At 39.6% G+C, this 19475-nt stretch overlaps 1 protein-coding gene across 2 annotated transcripts in view; it reads right to left on the bottom strand.

Moving 5' to 3' along the window:
* Positions 1–19475, bottom strand: part of PDGFD (platelet derived growth factor D) — a 275631-nt gene that overhangs the window by 12654 nt on the left and 243502 nt on the right. For both annotated transcript variants that reach the window (XM_002708534.6, NM_001195762.2), the window contains 1 exon segment: positions 2888–3102. In XM_002708534.6, coding sequence (XP_002708580.1) covers positions 2888–3102 — 215 coding nt within the window.

Here is a 19475-nt window from a genome sequence, read left to right on the forward strand (position 1 = left end):
ACACCTGCCTTAAAGAGATGCTTTAGAGTGCATTTTCAAAAGAATATTAACATTTTAGATCTACTTATTACTGAACAGAGAGATCAAGGGTTTTCCCTTCCAGATACTGTGAACAGAAACATACAGGTGACTGTTATTGTGTACAGAGATGAGAAAGGAATGAAAAGAATGGTAACTGGATCCTTCCAAGTTCTTCAGTGTTAACTGTCTGGGAGGCAACCGTCCTTTTGAGTATATGATTAACTCCGCTGTTTCCACAATAAGGAATTTTGAAAAGCAAACTGAAACTTCTATCTGAACAGAGAGTTAAGATAAAAATAAAGCAGTCTACAAAGACATCAAAGGCCTGAACTTGAATGTTCTTTCTCACAGTTATTACAGTGTAGAGATCTTGTCACATCCTGGATTATTTTAGCTCTAACCTGATTATTGTATTCTGCGTTCAGTGTACGACTGAATGTTACAAAATCTGCGTTCTTAGAAGTGAAGGGCAACATCCGATCTAGAGGTCATCAGTTCGTACAAAAATAAAACACAATGAGCACAGAGTACCACATTCTCCAGATACGAGAACATTTTTTTCCCCTTTGAAAACACTGGGTGGAGTAAACAGTTCTTGTGACTAAGAAAATATGCTTTATGTAGGCTAAAATAATGTGCTTCCCTTTTCTAAGGTAGGCCTGGTCATTGTGGCATGACCTCCTATACTTCCCAAGTTGAAAATATCAGTTATGACGTGCTCATTTTCATTTAGCCCAGAATACAACTATTATTGTTGCATTGTTTTCAGAATAAAAGCAGAACAAATAACAAAAACAAAAGACCCTCCAAAAACCAGTTTTCTAGAGCTGGAGACTTCACTTAGAGAGAAATAAATATTCTTTTGGTGGACACTGATGAAAAGCAACTCAAATAAATGTTCAAACAATAATGCATGATGTGCATTTAGCTTCTATTTTAAAACACATTTCAGTATGATAGTTCACATCTTATAAAACTTATTTTGCATGCATTCTTTTATTTATCCACAGGAAAACCAAGGAAGAGCTTATCTGATATAATTTCTAACTTCCATTTTACATACAGGAAAATGGAGTCTATAAAATTTAGTGATTGGCAAATGCCTCCCACAATTAGGATGTAATTACAACTGCTGTCAATGTCAGGAGCAGTTCTAACTCCTCTTAAGACTATCCTATCTTGGGGCCAGCACTGTGGCGCAATGGGTTAAAGCCCTGGTCTGAAGCACCAGCATCCCATATGGGTGCAGGTTCTAGTCCCAGCTGCTCCTCTTCCAATCCAGCTCTCTGCTATGACCTGGGAAAGCAGTAGAAGATGGCCCAAGCCCTTGGGCCCCTGCACCCAGGTAGGAGACCCAGAAGAAGCTCCTGGCTCCTGGCTTCGGGTTGGCACAGCTTTGGCCGTTGCGGCCATCTTGGGGAGTGAACCATCGGGTGGAAGACCTCTCTCTCTATATATATATCAACCTCTCTCCGTAACTCTGTCTTTCAAATAAATAAAATAAATCTTTAAAAAAAAAGACTAACCTGTCTTTTACTTCCATGAAGTGTTCTATATTCAAATAGGGATGAACAGTACTACTTGTGATAAGAACACAGACTGCAGAACCAGCCGATGAGAGTTGTTTCTGGCTCTGTGACTTAAGGACAGTGTCACATTGGTCAACTTAGTGATCCTCACAGGCCTAAGTTTTTAAAAATGTATCTATTTATGCTATTTATTCAAGAAGTGGGAAGAGAGCAAGAGTGAGTGAGCCAGAGACAGAGCTTCCATCCCATCTACTAGTTTACTCCCCAAATGCTCATAATGGCCAGGACTGAGCTGGGTCAAAACCAGGCACCGGTAACTCAATTTGGGTCTCCCACATGGCTGGCAGGGATAAAACTCCTTGGATCATCTCCTGCTGCTTTCCAACGTGTGCACTGGCAGGAAGGTAGAATCAGAAGCAGAGCATGGATTCAAACCCAGGCACTCTGTTATGTGATGTCCACTTCCAAGCTACATCAAATACTCACCTCAGGCCTCAGTCTGCCCATGTATCTAATAGAAAATAAAATAGCACATAGCCCTTACAGATTTAAAAACTGTTAAGTCCAACAATGAATACTCACATACAGTTTGGCACTCAGTAAATGTTCATGGAATTCCGCTCTTATTTTTCTTATGGGTTACTGATCTCCTTTACTTTTAGTTTCTCTTATACCTTTATATTTATTTTGTATAATCAATAGCAAATTCCCCAGGTAGCACTCAGTAGTATTTAGGAAACATAAGCATTTCCAGAAGGAAAATACTTTCAAGTTAGAAAATGAAATCTCCGACAATTTATATTTTGCTATCTATTATTTTTTTATTTTTAATGGCTTTATTGAATTAGGATTTGACTTTCAGCATTTTGTTAATACAACCTATATTTTCAGTCACATCCTATAAATGAATACTACAACATTTCTACAAGAAGATCAAATAAACTGAAATTACTGTATCATACATTTGATGACATACACTTCAAAAAGTTCTTGGAAAATGGAAAGATAAGTTTATTTTGGGGTAAAGAGGTTTGAAATTCATGCATAGTTTTTCTCATAATGCACATTCCCCATGAACTTTCTGAGGATCTTCATGTATGCTAAGACTGCTGTAGGTTCACATACAATATTGTGAGAATTAGAAAAGATGCAATTTGACCATCACTAGGATACAGATTGAATTTCAGTTCCCAATCATCCTTCTAACTGGGTCCTCTTGTGCCTTGAATAATCTAAACAACTGTACGTGATGGCCTTGTCTTCCACAACTCCAGGGTTTGCATGACTGATCTAGCTACACAGGGCTGACGCAGCATAAGAATTTGAGAATGACATACCTCGTGATATTTTTTCACGGTTTTCCCTGAACTGCACGTGCAGGACTTCCAGTTGACAGTTCCACAGCCACAGTTTCCGCCACAGCGCTGCACAAGGAGGCAACGTGGAAAGAAGACCACGTTGGTCAGCTTCAGCTCCTCTCTTAAATTGACTGAGTAATTCCTGGGAGTGCAACTGTAACGTTTGGCATCATCATTGAGCCTGTCCAGGTCAACTGTAAGCAAATGCACACATTGTGTAAGCAAACAGACACATTTTGCAAGCACTGCTTCTGAGAAAGCAGTGGGAAGATCATCTGAGGATAACCTTAACCCAGGGACTTAATCTGTCCTTGAGATCTTAATTATTGGTCACCTAAGGTGGAAAACCTAATTTCTCTTTTGATCCTATCTGCCCTTCAAGAATAACCACAAAAACAAAATGAAAACAGTGGCTAAAATCTGTCTTGGCTGACATTTCTTTACAACTTTTTTAATACAAAAAAAAAAAAAACTGAGGAAAGAAAATGAAACATTAAGCAATTTAAAATAACTGCTTTTTTATCTTTAAAAATTAAAACAATTTCTTCTTGACTACAAACAAATCCTAATTCTAAGTCATTTAAATATAATTAATCACATAGAGTATTTATTAAGGAAAATCATCCAAATATGTGTACCTGACAATGAAACTTACCCAAGTTAATGTGAGGAAGAAAGAAGTTTGCTTTATTTTAACCTCAAAGTCAACCAACATGTTAAAGGAAATGGTATTTTTTCGTTGATGTGAATACGTGCATATTTGAATACTGGGTCCCATAGGGCAGTATAGCCTAATGGTGAAGCAGGAACGCTACAGCTGCTGTCACATGGGGATTTTGCCTCCTTTTAGGAAAGTTATTTAGTAGCTCTGAGCCTCTGCTTCTTCACAATAACATGTAAGTCTGAAGGATTGAATGAAATGCATGGGAACTGAATTGATGTTCACTATTATTATTCATCTTGATCCCATACCCCCAACTCTTACATTTAAATCCAAATGGTCAAAATGAAAAATGAAAAGATTTTTTCAGCCGGCACAGCTCACTTGGTTAATCCTCTGCCTGCCTGGTGCCCGCATCCCATATGGTGGCCATGTTCTAGTCCTGGTTGCTCCTCTTCCAGTCCAGCTCTCTGCTGTGGCCTGGGAGCGCAGTGGAGGATGGCCCAAGTGCTTGGGCTCCTGCACCTGCATGGGAGACCAGGAGGAAGCACCTGGCTCCTGGCTTCAGATCTGTGCAGCGCCAGCCGTAGCGGCCATTTGGGGGGGGGGGGGGGTGGACCAATGGAAGGAAGACCTTTCTCTCTCTCTCTCTCTCTCTCTCTCACTCTCAAACTCTGTCAAATAAAAAAGAAAAGAAAAGATCTTTTCCCCTCTATTTCTTTCTCTTCCCCATTACTCTAAATAAATGTTTGTCAAGGAGTAGGGCTAGTGGGACTTCAATGAATTAATAGCATTACACTATTTTCAAATATGTTATGTATATTTAATTGAATTAAACTTATTGTTACATAAATTACTTTTAAAAAAAGATTAATTTTATCTATTTGAAAGGTAGAGTGAGTGAGTGAGTGAGAGAAAGAGAGAGAGAGATCCTTCTCCATCTGCTGACTCACTCTCCAAATGGCCACAACGGCCAGGACTGGGGCAGCCTTAATTAATGTTAGCAGGGGACTGGATTGGAAGTGGAGCAGCTGGGACATGAACCCGGGGCCCATATAGGATGCCAGCATTGTAAGCATTGTCTTTACTTGCCATGCCACAACCCTGGACCCACATCAATCACAGCACTGGACCCACATAAACTTTAATTAGTGTTCTCAACATCCAATCAATCACTCATTTGCATCTGAATCTTCTGGTTGGTGTGCACATTCAGGAATATCTTTTCACAAGAATGCAGCTAGAAGAAAGACCTTCCGCATGCACCATTTCTGCTATACTCTCCTTGTGCACCAGCCTGGCCACCACAGGAGGCATCCCAAGTATTAGACAGGTATCACCATACTTACTCTGGATTCCAGGCGCAATAATTCCCTTGCTGTTAAAAAATGTTACTTAAGAAGCAGTGAGGAGTGGCCTTTGGGAGTAGAGATCAAAGGCCAAGGATAGTGCCAATAAAGTGTATCTGGGAAAGTGAAGGGAAAGAAAGTACAGTGTGCGCCAGGAGCCCACTAACCTCACGGAGCCAGCTAATTTCATTGAGGCTGAGAAAAGACTGCTCAGATAGACAGGTGACCCCTGGCACAGGAAATTAAATGGTGACTGGTTTGATGTCCTGCCAGGTGTACATTTTCATATGTGCAATTGCTCTTTGATTCTCAAGGGCAGTGATTTATTTTCCACAGTTATGTGCTGAGCCTAGGACACTGTGGGGACTGTATAAATGCTAAATAATCACTGTGCATAACTTATTGCTGTTTTTTTCTCCCTTTGTAAAGACATGTCATAAGTTGAGCTATAATCAATCCAGATTTAAATTGAATAAACTCTGTCTTGGGAAAGGAACCATTTTATTGCTGCTAAAGCCAGAAAATAACTGCAAGCAAAGCAGGAAGGATTACATAAATGGATTAAGAAGTGCAGCAATCATCCATTACAAGTGTCACCTTGAGATAAATACTGATGCTGGCCGATGCATTCCCGGGATTGTGGACAGCGCTGATGCACAGCGCCAAGTCTGCTGCCTCTGATAATGGACTGTATTTGTCTAGCACAGAGGAATAAAGAGATGCAATTAACAGGAAGGCACCAAGCTGTATGGGAAGGTAGAGAGGGAAAGGGAGGCTGTAACAGTATTGAGTCACTGCTTTAGTTCATCCCTCCACTAGGCAGCTTACACATGACTGCATTTAGCTGTTCCCTACAATTTGGGGGTGGATATTAAACACCCAAGGTGAACAGTGAATGGCAAAACTGGAATTGAAGGATTTTTCCCCTTTTCTCCATGGGCTCTGCTACATCAAGCAAAGAGGGACAACAGGTAACCCATTAGCTGGAAGGAGAAAACCAACGTTGCCAGGGCTGGATCTGGCTTCGCTGGTGGATACTGGACCAGGGTGGCGTGATGAATGATGACATCCTTATTTCCAGGATCTTTTCAAGCCATATTAGAGCATGCCCTCCCTACTGGAATTTAGCTAAATCCTAGAGTGCCCTCAACAAACAGGGACAATGTACATATGCCTTATTCTCCTTGAAACTAAACTCACATTGTGTGACTGTTTTACTGACAAGTGCTGGTTACCTCCTCCATTTCTTGTCTGAGTGAAGAGATTTACAATACTGTCAGTTTTATGCATGAATTCACTGATGTGACTAAGAACCATGGCCCAGGGTGAGTGCTGTGGAATTCAGCTGCCCTACTTATCAGGGGAATGAAACCACTGAGACACTCAATGTAGAACTATAACTAAAAGGTTCTTCTGTCTGATGCAAATGACCTCAAAGCACGATTACAGATGCTCTGCTGGGATATTGAGTTTCTAGTCAAAGACAACTGATTAGGCAGCCCAGCAGAGCAGGGAGCCAGACAGAGCCTGAGCAGCAACCAAGGCTGCCAGTGCTCCCATCAAAAAGGGAGCACTGGTCTAAGGCTCCTGGGAGTGAGACAAGCCAAGTGCTACAGATCCAGGCAGAGGGGCTGCCCTTTCCATTCCTACTTCAGTCTCCAAATCTGAACATGACAGGGCAGTGAGGATGTTTCAGATTTAATTCTAAGACCCATTAGTTTAATTTAATTTCCATTATTTCACCCAGCTGTACAAAATGTTATATTACCTCCTTCCTCTTTTGCTGTCTTTCTGAACTTGAATTTTGCTTTTTCACAGATCTTAGACATCAGCTAAGTTTCCTGGTTTTCACACTGACAGTCTCCTTCCTCTGTCCTCAACGGCTTCCCCTGGACATGCTGGTGCATGTGGGGCTCTGCACAGTGCACCTGAAAAACCTGTTCTTGTGCATTCCTGACTTCAGTCACAGCTGTGATAAGACACTGGGATACAGGAACTGGACAGGGGATTCAAATGTGTACCCTTGTTCAGTTTCTAATATGTTAGTGCTTGCATGTGGGAGGAAGGGAAATCAGCCTGGTTTTTCTACCCCTGGCCATGAGATGACTAAGTACAGGTACTGAGGCAAGTTCTTCACTTACATGATTGCATAAAACCCTCATAAATGCTATGAGTTACAAACCATCATTACTATCATAGCTGAGGAAATTGAGGCCTTGATATGTTAAGGAGTATCTTGCCCACAGCTTCTCTTTTACTGAACTGCAAAGTTCTTAGAAGAAGAAGGTTAATGACTTTTATCCCTTCTCTCCTATTCTTTGTCCCTAGAGAAGGACCATTTGCAATTCATTTATGTTCATCTCTTATAAATCTATCTGATGTCAGAAATTAGAAACAAGGTGCAGATGAAGGAGATACAATAACATCATCTTTCTTCAGCAGGAATAGGTATTCAATAAATACTGCCTAAAAGAATCAAACAAACTGCTCATTTTTAAAATTTAACTTTTCTTACAAGAGGGAGAAAACAACATCAGCAATCTTTTGGGGAATGCAGATGGTATCACCTCATGTGTTGAATGTTTGACTCTTATTTTAAGACTAACTTTGGTATGGTGAGAAGGTGTCAGGCTAGAATTCAGAAACTAAGGTTCTAAAACTAGCTCTACCAAGAATGAACCATGATGCATAAAGATAATGGATACAAAAAACCCATGGAATCTAGAAGCAGTGCCACTCGGGATTCAGCATGGCATCACGACGGCTGACTCTCAGATACATTTCTCAAGGTGCTGTCAACATGTCCATTGCCAATGATGAATACATTACAATCTGTTATATAAAGGGTTAATCATCTGACTTTGAAGTTGCAACTCTAGATTGACAATGCTTGAGATGGAGACAGGAGGTGAGGGTAATATATGAATAACTGTAGCAACCAGGGGTTCCTGGCTTTTTCAAAGTTTATAAATTCCCTAAAAACAGTTTGTTCAACTTTATGGATATGAAGACCTCACTGTGATTTTGATATTTGCTCTTCTAAGTAAGCATGCAATTGGGACAACTGTTTTCATTTTAGTCCCATTTGTATGTACAAATAAATCTGGAAAAGACAATTATTTTAAGTTTTATAAATGAGGGCGTGGGCACATAAGGAAATATAAATTATAATCATGGAATACACTGATTTTTGTGACTCTACTTGTTGGTTGAACATCTATATAATGAAAACATTTACCACTCACATTCATAAAGATTAACCTTAATCACAGAAAAATGTCCCAATCAGACAATTCCTGATATTTGGATTTTAAAAACACTGTGAAATAATGAGTTAACAGAAATTCACTGAGCACTGCCCAACACCGTGTGGCATTCCTTCACAAACTGACATCTCACTGAATTCTTCTAACGGACTTTCATCTCAGAAATTCTTGCTCATATTTGGTAGATGTGGAAACTGAAATGCAGAGGAGGTAAATGGCTCACCTAACATACTGCACATATAATGGACATTTGAAAAATATATGCTGGAAAGCCAATGAATGATTGAATGTATATCTGAGGAATACCAAGATATCTGGCATAAAGCAGCCAATGATGTCATAAGGCAATTCGCTGAACCCCAGGAACACAGGACCCAGGGGATGCATGAGTTATGTCTATGAAATGAAAAATATGAAAACTAGTTAGATGATTAAGAATCAAGGAGGTTTTTAAATGTCTATCTTTCTCATATATACAAGACCCTAAAGTTCTGAGTTTAAATGCCCTAAGCTTCCCACAGCTTGGGCTTTGCAGCCTACAAAGCCCTGTATTTGTCAAGGTTCTCTGCTTCCTGATAATCACAGACCCATTCTGAGTTCATTTATGTTGCAATGTAAATTGGCCATAACAATACTTTCATGTCAAAAAGATTAATCAGATTGAATGAGTATAGAGTGGATAAAGCAGAACTCCAACTCTGAGGTCTCTGTAGACATTCCCCAACTTACTGATTTGGGGAGTAAAACAGTTCAATGATGTCAGGTTAAGAATAGAATCTCATAAAGTCAGAAGTGGCTGAGCTTCTGCAACAGGTCACCAATAAAGAAAGGAAGATTATTAAGTCTCTACTAATGAACAGAAGGCAATGACCATTTATGTTCAGTTTGGTTTTTACAGGACTTAACACCATCCTTTGCAAATAAAGACACTTAATGAACCAGATCTCTCAGTGCCAGCAATGCCTGCAGGAGTGTATGCTTTTGGAACAGTGCAGTATCACCTTAAGTTCATTGAGGTACATAGAAAAAGGATATGGTAATTATTTTATAGTGCTTCACAGAAAAATGGGCACAGAGAACATAAGGCACAAGCATGATCTTTAATAAGAGTAACTGTCGAGGAAAACACCTACATTTGCCCAGACACTAGAAGGGACCTATGACTTTCCACTGCCAAAAGGATTTTGCAATTGAAAGATATGTCTAGACTCAAGGCATAACCCTGATGATGGTAGAAAGACTGGAATGTCAACAAAGATGGACAGTCTCATCCAGGAAGAAAGCAGGAGTGATCCTGGCACTAGGAGGAAAAACATCCAAAATGTCCTTGTTCCTCTAATGAGATTTTCTTCCACCACTTTCTGTATGCATCCTTTTAGAAACAAGCAATTCAATAAACAGAAGAAAGAACAAACAAATATCTGAGTTAAAAGACAAATTTTTGGAAATTTTTAGTCATATAAAAAAAGGGTAAAAGAAAAAGAAATTAGAAAAATTAAAAATACTGATTTGTTTGAGATATATGGGATACTATCAAATGACCCAATATACAGGTCTTAGGAGTTCCTGAAGGTAAGGAAAGAGAGAACAGATTAGAAGACCTATTCAGTGAAATAATTACAGAAAACATCTCTAATTTGGAGAAAGAAAGGGACATCCAACACATGAGGCTCACAGAACTCCTTATAGATGTAACCAGAAAAGATTTTCACCACAACACATTGTAGTCAAACTTTCCACATAATGCATAAAGAAAAGATTCTAAAGAGTGCATGAGAGAAATACCAGATTACTTTCATAGGATCTCCAATTAGACTCACAGCTGACTTCTCATCAAAAACCTTAAAGGCTAGGAGAGAATACAGAACCATAGTCCAAGTCTTAAGAGAAAAAAACTGTCAACCCAGAATACTGTAACCTGCAAAGCTCTCATTTATGAATGAAGATGAAATAAAGAACTTCTATAACAAATAGAAATTGAAAGAAATTGTCAGCATTAATCCAGCCTTACAAAAGATGCTTAAGGATATGCAACACACAGAAACAGAAAGATAGTCATCATAATGAGAGATTGTGAAGACAGAAAATCCCCCAGGAGAAGTGTCGCTCCCCGTCTTCGTGGAGGAACGACACAGGACCCTGCGCTGTTCTTTTGTCTGCTCGGCCCTCCCCAGGTTTGCTGCTGGTTCTTCCCGGGTTGGCTACCGACCCTTCCACCTCCGTGGAAGGGCGGTTCCCCCTAGCCACTTTCCCCACTTCTGCGGGGGAGCGGCACACTGCCGGCCGGCTCTCTCTGGGGCTGCACAGGTATTCCTTCAGATAGATGTTCCTGGTGCATGTTGTCTCTCTCCTCCTTTATAGTCCTCTTCCACCAATCCCAACTCTGCTACCCACACGCCGAGTACGCTGCTCTCCTCCAATCAGGAGCAAGATCAGCTCCTGCAGCTCAGTCAATCAAATTGGCGAGAGGCAGCTGCGTAGAAGTTGTTACTCCCTTCTCAGCGCCATATTGTGGGAGAGAAGATGCATAGAATAAGTCTTAATTCCAGTAACTTAGTCTAGTCTGAGTTGCTCCCCACAGAGAAGTACAAAGGAAATCCAAAGTAAACAATAGAAGCACTTATGGAAAAATGGCAGGGCCAAGTTGTTACTTATCAGGAGTAACACTGAATGAAAATGGCCTCAACTCCTCAGTTAAAAGACGCAGAATGGCTGAATGTATTAAAAAGAAGACCCATCTATTTGCTGACTACCAGAAACAAACCTCACCAGCAAAGATACAAGCAGATTGAAAGTGAAAGAATGGAAAAAGATATTTCATGGTAACAGAAAGCAAAGAAAGAGGAGGTATAGCCATCCTAACATCAGGCAAAATACACTTTAACACAAAAACTGTTAAAGAGACAAACAAGGGTACTATTTAATAATTAAGGTATCAATTCAACAGGAAGGTGTGACTATAATAAATGTATACACACCCAATGTCAGGGCACCTGGCCATTTAAGATAAATATAAATGGATATAAAGGGAGACAGAGATTCCAATATAATAGTAATGGACAGATCAACTAGAAAGAAAATCAACGAAGAAACAACAGAGCTAATCTACAATATGGACCAAATGGACCTAACTGATGTCTACAGAACTTTTTATCTTACTGTTGCAAAACACATTCTATTCATCATTGCATGAAACTTTCTCTAGGATACACCATATGCTAGGCCATAAAGCAAGTCTCAGGAAATTCAAAATAACCAAAATCATACCTTGCATCTTTTTTGACCACAGCAGAATTAAGTTGGAAATTAACAACTCAACAAACTCTAGAACATTTATAAACACATGGAGACTGAATGAATGAAGCATTGGTTATAGAAGAAATCAAAAGAGAAATCAAAAAATTTCTGGAATGAATGAAAATAAAAATGCAACATATCAAATCTTATAAGATACAGCAAAAGTAGCATTAAGAGCAATTTGTTCCTATATCAAAATATTTGAAAGGCACCAAATGAATATGCTATCAATGTATCTCAAGGACCTAGAAAAATAACAACAAACCAATCCCAAAGTTATTAGGAGGAAAAAAAGGATTAAAATTAGAGAATATATAAATAAAATTAAAGCCAAATAAACAATAAAATGATCAATAAAATGAGGAGCTAGTTTTGAAGAATAAACAAAATGGATACACCTTTGGCTCAACTAACCAAAAAAGAGGGAGAAGACCCAAGTCAATAGAATCAGAGATGAAAAAGGAAATGTAATAGCAGATACCATAGAAATAAATAGAATAATCAGGGATTACTACAAAGATTTACATGCCAACAAATTGGAAAATGTAGAAAAAATGGACAGATTGCTAGACACATATAATCTACCAAGATTGAGTCATGAAGACACAGACAACCTAAACAGACCAATAACCAAGATCGAGATTGGTGAACATAGTGGCAAAAATCCTCATAAAATACTAGCTAATAAAATACAACAACACATCAGAAAGATCATTCACCCAGACCAAGTGGGATTTATTCCTGGTATGCCAGAATGGTTCAATGTTGATTCACAATCAATAAATGTGATACATCAAATTAACAAACTGAAGAATAAAAACCATATGATTATCTCAATAGATGTAAAGAAAGAATTTGATAAAATATCATATTCTTGCATGATGAAAACCTTAAGCAAACTTGGTACAGTGGGATCATTCCTCAACTCAATCAAGGTAATTTATGACAAACCCAGAGCCAGCTTCTTATTGAAGGGGGAAAAGTTGGAAACATTCCCACTAAGATCCTGAACCTGGCAAGGATGCCCACTATCACCATTCCTTTTTTTTAATTTTTTTTTTATTTTTTTGACAGGCAGAGCAGACAGTGAGAGAGACAGAGAGAAAGGTCTTCCTTTGCTGTTGGTTCACCCTCCAATGGCCGCTGCAGCTGGTGTGCTGCGGCCGGCGCACCGCACTGATCCGAAGCCAGGAGCCAGATTCTTCTCCTGGTCTCCCATGGGGTGCAGGTCCCAAGACTTGGGCCATCCTCCACTGCACTCCCTGGCCACAGCAGAGAGCTGGCCTGGAAGAGGGGCAACCGGGACAGAATCCGGCGCCCCGACCGGGACTAGAACCCGGTGTGCCGGTGCCGCAAGGCGGAGGATTAGCCTAGTGAACTGCGGCGCTGGCCACTATCACCATTCCTATTCAATATAGTTCTGGAAGTTTTAGCCAGAGCCATTAGGCAAGAAAAAGAAATTAAACTGAGACAAATTGGAAAGGATGAACTAAAACCAGAATAGCTACAGAAAAATTAAATACCCTGTAATAAATTTAACTAAGGGAGTCAAATATCTCTATGGTGAAAATTATAAAACAGTAAAGAAAGAAATAGAAGAGTACACAAAAAATGGGGAAAAAAATCTATGTTCATGGATTGGAAGAATTGATATTAAACTGTCCATACTACCAAGGGAAATTTACAAATTCAGAATTACCCCAATCAAAATAGCAATGACATTCTTCTCAGATCTAAAAAAAAAAAAACAATTCTAAGCTTCATGCGGAAACACAAGAGACCCTGAATAGCCAGCAATCCAGTTAAGAAATGGACAAAGGTCTTGAACAGACATTTTTCAAGAGAGGAAACCCAAATGGCCAACAGATACTTAAAAAATGCTCAGGATCAATAGCCATCAGGAAAATTTAAATGAAAACCACAATGACCACAATGAGGTTTCACCTTACCCCAATTAGAATGGCTCTCATAAAGAAAGTAAACAATCTGGAAAACATCATGCTGAGTGAATTAAGCCAGTCCCAAAGGGACAAATATCATATGTTCTCTCTGATCAGCAACAACTAACTGAGCACCAAAGGGGAAACCTGTTGGAGTGAAATGGACACTATGAGAAACAGTGACTTGATCAGCTCTTGTCCTGACTGTTGATGTACAATGTAATACTTTATCCATTTTAGTATTTTCTCTTTGTTTTGTTCTAGTACTATTGGTTGAACTCTGTAATTAACACACAATTATTTTTAGGTGTTTAAATTTTAACTGAAAAGTGATCCCTGTTAAATATAAGAGTGGGAATAAAAGAGGGAAGAGATGTACAATTTGGGACATGCTGAATTGAACTTGCCCCAAATGGTGGAGTTAGAAACGTGCCAGGGGATTCCAATTCAATCCCATCAAGGTGGCATGTACCAAAGCCATCTCAATAGTCAAGGTGATCAATTTCAGTTCACAATTGATCATAATGATAGGATTAAGGGTCAAAGGGATCACACAAACAAGACTAGTGTCTGCTAATACTAACTGATAGAATCAAAAAGGGAGAGAACGATCCATCATGGGAAGCGGGATACAGAGCAGACTCATAGAATGGCAGATGTCCTAAAGAGCACTCTGGCCTCAGAATCAACCTTTAAGGCATGTGGATCTGGCTGAAGAGCCCATGAGAGTATTATAGGCATGGAAAGCCAAGACACTCTGGAGGAAAAAAAAAAAAAAATCTCTGCGAGTGAGATCCCAGTGGAAAGAATGGGGCCATCAAAGGAGGTACCTTTCTCTGAAGGGAGGAGAGAACTTCCACTTTGACTATGACCTTGTCTAAATAAGATTGGAGTTGGCAAACTCAAAAGGCTTCCATAGCCTTGGCAACTCATGACTAGAGCCTAGGGAGATTACTGATGCCATAAACAAGAGTGTCAAATTGCTAAGTCAACAAGAGGAGTCACTGTGTACTTACTTCTCATGTTGGATCTGTCCTTAATGTGTTGTCCAATGTGAAGTAATGCTATAACTAGTACCGAAACACTATTTTTCACTTTGTGTTTCTGTGTGGGTGCAAACTGATGAAATCTTTACTTAATATATACTAAACTGATCTTCTGTATATAAAGAGAATTGAAAATGAATCTTGATGTGAATGGAATGGGAGAGGGAGCGGGAGATGGGAGGGGTGCGAGTGGGAGGGAAATTATGAGGGGGGAAGCCACTGTAATCCATAAACTGTACTTTGGAAATTTATATTTACTAAATAAAAAAAGAAATTAAACAATAAATGCTAGTGAGGATGTGGGAGAAAAGGTACCCTAATCAACTGTTTGTGGGAATGTAAACTGGTGCAGTCACTATGGAAGAAAGTATGGAGATACCTCAGGAGATATCTCAGAAAGCTGAAAATAGATCTACCATATGATCCCGGCATCCCACTCCCAGGAATTTACCCAAGGAAATGAAATCAGCATATGAAAGTGTTTTCTGTACTTCCATGTTCACTGCAGACCAATTTGCAATAGCTAAGATGTGGAATCAACGCAGATTTCCATCAACTGATGAGTGGATAAAGAAATTATGGCTTCTGAGATCAGGTAAGGGCAGGCATCCTATATTCCTAAAGTTGCATTTATGATATGTATGAAGTTATATTCCTTAAATAAAAGGTTTCTGGGAAAAAACAAAGTTATGGCCTATTTACACTATAGAATACTACTCAGTGATAAAAAAAAAAAAGAAATCTTGTCTTTTGAAACAAAATGGCTACAACTAGAAACCATTGTATTCAGTAAAATAAGCAAGTCCCAAAAAGACAAATACCTTATGTTTTCTCTCTTCTGTGGTAACTAATAGAGTATCTAAAATGTAATGTATACAAGTGAAATTGACGTTTGAGATTTGATGATTGCTTATAGCCCTTTCTCTAGTCTTGAGGAACAGTGTTTTTATTTTGTTTTGTTTTTCCCCTACTATTTGTTGAACTCTTTACTTACTGTAGGGTTAATCTAATGAGTATAAAGGAAACTAAAAACAAACCTTTGTAAAAATTAAGAGTGGGAAGGGAGAGAGAGAAGGAAGAAAGTTAGGAGTAGGGTTGGGAAGGAAGTTAGGGTGGGAAGTATCACCATGTTCCTAAATTTGTACACAGGAAATACATGAAGTTTTTATGCCTTTAATAAAATTAAAAAACAAAACAAAACAAAACCCCCAAAAGATAAACAACAACATGGCTTTTATAAATGCTTACTGGCAAAGTGAGTGAATGGGGAATCCAGATACTCACACATTGCCTCGGTTATAAACAGTGGCTAAATCTAAAAAAATAAAGCTAAGCAGAGGAAACATTCACAGAGCAAAACACTGCCAGAAAGTTTCTGGGTAAACAGAATCATAGAAATGTTTAGGACTCGGCAATTATATTTAAACTTTTAATGAGTGCGATGATTATAGATGCTTAGATATGACAATATTTGGATATTATGTATGAGGCTCTCCAGATTTCTAATGATTATCTTAGAGCCTCATAGGGAAGACAGCAGAGGAATTCACAGAAATATCTTGATTCTGTGAAGAGTTTTGTATGCAATTCAATTAATAATAGTAGCTATCATGTACTGAGGGCACACCAGATGTTGGATTTTCTGCTGCTATCTAATCCCAATAGAACTTGGCAAAATAGTTATGACTACAGCCATTTTGAAAAATGCAGAAAACAAAGAATCAAGGGCCTTCAGTGACTACACCAAAAGTTACTGCTTTTAGGATTTGAATTAGAATTTTATCATGTTTGCTAGATTCTAAAGCCCATGCCTTTCTCAGGAAAAATAAATAAATATAAAAATAAAAAAATTCCTCTTTTGCACTATGATAGGCCTTCAAAAGGCTCATGAAAAATGTGTATTATGAAAAATACCTATGGATGGATTTAAAATATTTTGGGCCAATATAAAATTATTTTTGATTTTGATTTTACATGAACTTTTTGAAGTCCTCTCATATTTCTATCAGATTTATGGTAAACAATTTTAATATTGCTAAAACTTCTACTTGGTGCATACCACCTGGTACTAGATATTCAAAGAACCTCATCACCTTCAAAAACAGATATTAGGGTGATTGGTGCTATGGTATGATTGACTAAACCTCTGTCTACAGTGTCAGCATTCCATTTGGGCGCAGGTTTGTGTCCCAGCTGCTCCTCTCCCAATTTAACTCTCTGCTATAGTTTGGGAAAGCAGCAGAAGAAGGCCCAAGCACTTGCGCCCCTGCACCCATGTGGGAGACCCCAAAGGTGGCCCTGACTCCTGGAGCTGGATCGCCTCAGCTCCAGCCATTGGCCATTTGGGGAATGAACCAGCACGTGGAAGACCTCTCTCTATCTCTCTGACTCTCCTACTCTCTGTCTGCAACTCTCTCTCAAATAAATATTTTTTTAAAAAGAAGATATTAGAAAAACTTCCATTTTTATTTGATGTACTCAGTATCTCTGCTCAATTTTCACAGAGGACTGATAACTCAAGACTGATAAATCACTTGTATGAGTCAAAGACTTTCTTCAAATTCTCACTGAAGAAGTATCAGACAGAGAAGGTTGCAAGCACTCAGTTTCTTAAATACTTCTGAATACATCTTGAAATTATTTCCTATATTCTAAATCCTTTCTGGAAAAGCAAAACTTGCAGCCTATTGGCAAGCATGAAGTGGCAGGATAGAGAAATAGCTGTATATGATCAATACATTTATCAAAAGTATTCTGACACGAGATTCAGAAACAATTTAAATATCTTGATAGGAAACATTTCATTAATTTCTCAGTTTCTTACCAGTTTTTCTAGCCTATAATTTCTACAGAATTGATATTAGATCTTTGGATACTGACTTGTAACTGTCCCAGAATAATAATATCTATCTACTTAGAGTATGTAAAATCAAGTATGTGAAATCCATCATCTGGAATTAATTTAATATCAAGGTATTTACAGCAATTGATATTAAAATCTGATTTTTTTAAAAGAGGAGTGCATGTTGTTAGGAAACTGGTGCAGTTGTAGCCAGGTGGCCACATAGCCCAGCTACCTGAGCCAGGCTCCACCCCCATCCTAATGGGATTTGCTGCTCCTGCTTCTCTTGGCCTCTCTTGGCCTCTCTTGGCTTCTCTCCTCTCTCTTCTCCCTCCTCTGTCTGTCTCTCTTATAGTCTCCTTCTCTCTTTTTCCTTCGCCGCCCCTTCACTCTGGTCTGTAGAGTGTTCCCCAATAAACCCTTTCCTTTACTCCAGTGTCCGGTGTGCTTTGCAATGGCTAACATTAAGATATAACATTGGTGCTGTGAGTTGGATAGCCTCATATTGGTAATCCAGTGTCCCCCAGTGCTCTGGGGTCCTGGATTTCTGCCAGTCACAAAGCACACCTCCGGAACTCTTTCCAAGCCACCAAATGCTCTACAATCTCCATCCCCACATTGACCTTCCAAATTTTGAGGTAAGACACAGAACAGGAAGCTCTCACGGCAATTCTACTTGTCTACTGAGTTGTTGTCTACTCTCGTCTACATTCGTCTGAGGCTTTTCTACTCAAGTCTAAGGTCGTAGTGCTAGACACCACAACTCCTACTTAAGGCCTTTAGCCTCTATGGACACTGTGTCCCAGCAACAGTGGGTGCGAGTGACAACTCCATCTCTGTTCGCCTCTTTACAGGCAAGGCCCTGGGCTCCAGTGGGCACTTGGGTGATGACCCTGCCTTCTGTTCCCATATTCTCTCACTAGTCAGGATGCGAGGACGCTTGCAATCCACGGATCTGACTCTACAGGTTGCAATGGGAACGTTTCTCTAACCGCGTTCTGTCTGATGGTCCCTCTCAAATTGGCCCCAGCCCTCAAAAAGCAGCCCCTCCATGGTGGTGCATTTGGCCCTGAGGGATCGGAAGTCGGAGTAGTTTGACCCTGGTAACATCTTATCACTTCCGTGAGCGTTCAGGAAAATGGAAGGAGATTCCATATGTTCAAGCCTTTTCCTATCTTTGAACTAAGCCTTCCCTGTGTACTTCTGGTCTCCAAGATTCGCACTAGGGGGCAGAAGCCTGAGCAAAAAATCCTCTCTTCTGCCCCAATCCTGTTCCCGCCATTACCACAACCTCCTTTGATCCTGCAGATGAACCTCCTTATCGCTCCAATCTACAGGCACTGGCTCAGCCGCCTCCTGAGGCCTCAGCAGCTGAAGCTCCAGCGCCATTATCCCCCATGCAGCAGCTGCGTCCTCACCTCCCCCTCCTGCCGAATTCCAGGGGGCGGGGTCAACCTCTACTCCCACCACCACTGCAATCTCTTCCATCTTCTCTCAAGCCCCTTGCTTATCTATTCCTCAAAGCCATTCTCTGCCCACGTGTACTTCCTCCCTAGCTCCTACCCCCACTCAAAGGATATCTCCCCCTCCCACCTTAGAACCAGTCCTGGCCCAAAGTGTACTATCTCTGTCTTATCGGTTTGGGAATGGCAGTCTCCATGGTCTCCAACTGGTCTTTTGTCCCTCTCTTGTCCCAGTCTTACCATAAGAATAGCAAGGGAAGGGTAGTCCCATCCTTTTGGGCTCCCTGCTTATTGAGAAACAAATTAGGTATCCCACCATTCTGAGGGCTCTTTTGTTTTATCATGAGCAAGCCAGACAGGAAAATCAGATTTCCTCCGTGGACCTGGCTCACTGTAATTTTTCTTTAAATCTAGGATACCACTACCTTTGAAACTACTGCTTTGTAAAATGCTGAATTTATTTTGCAATTTATTTTAACAGGTTTCTGGGTAATCAGTACTCAATGAAACAGCAATGGGTAATTAGTACTTGTCTTAGATGAATGCAATTTTAATTTCAATTAAATTCAGATAAAAATATATCAGCATCCTAAGTCATTTAGGTGTAACTGCTAATTTAAATTGGGTAAAACTTTTGTATACTCAACATGTTATAGTCTATAAAAAACTATTTGGGTTAGTTTATAAACTGTGAAAATAGTTC

Source organism: Oryctolagus cuniculus, chromosome 1 (genome assembly GCF_051225735.1).
Source record: "Oryctolagus cuniculus isolate XC-2025 breed Fujian yellow rabbit chromosome 1, ASM5122573v1, whole genome shotgun sequence".
In the NCBI taxonomy this organism is placed as follows: domain Eukaryota; kingdom Metazoa; phylum Chordata; class Mammalia; order Lagomorpha; family Leporidae; genus Oryctolagus; species Oryctolagus cuniculus.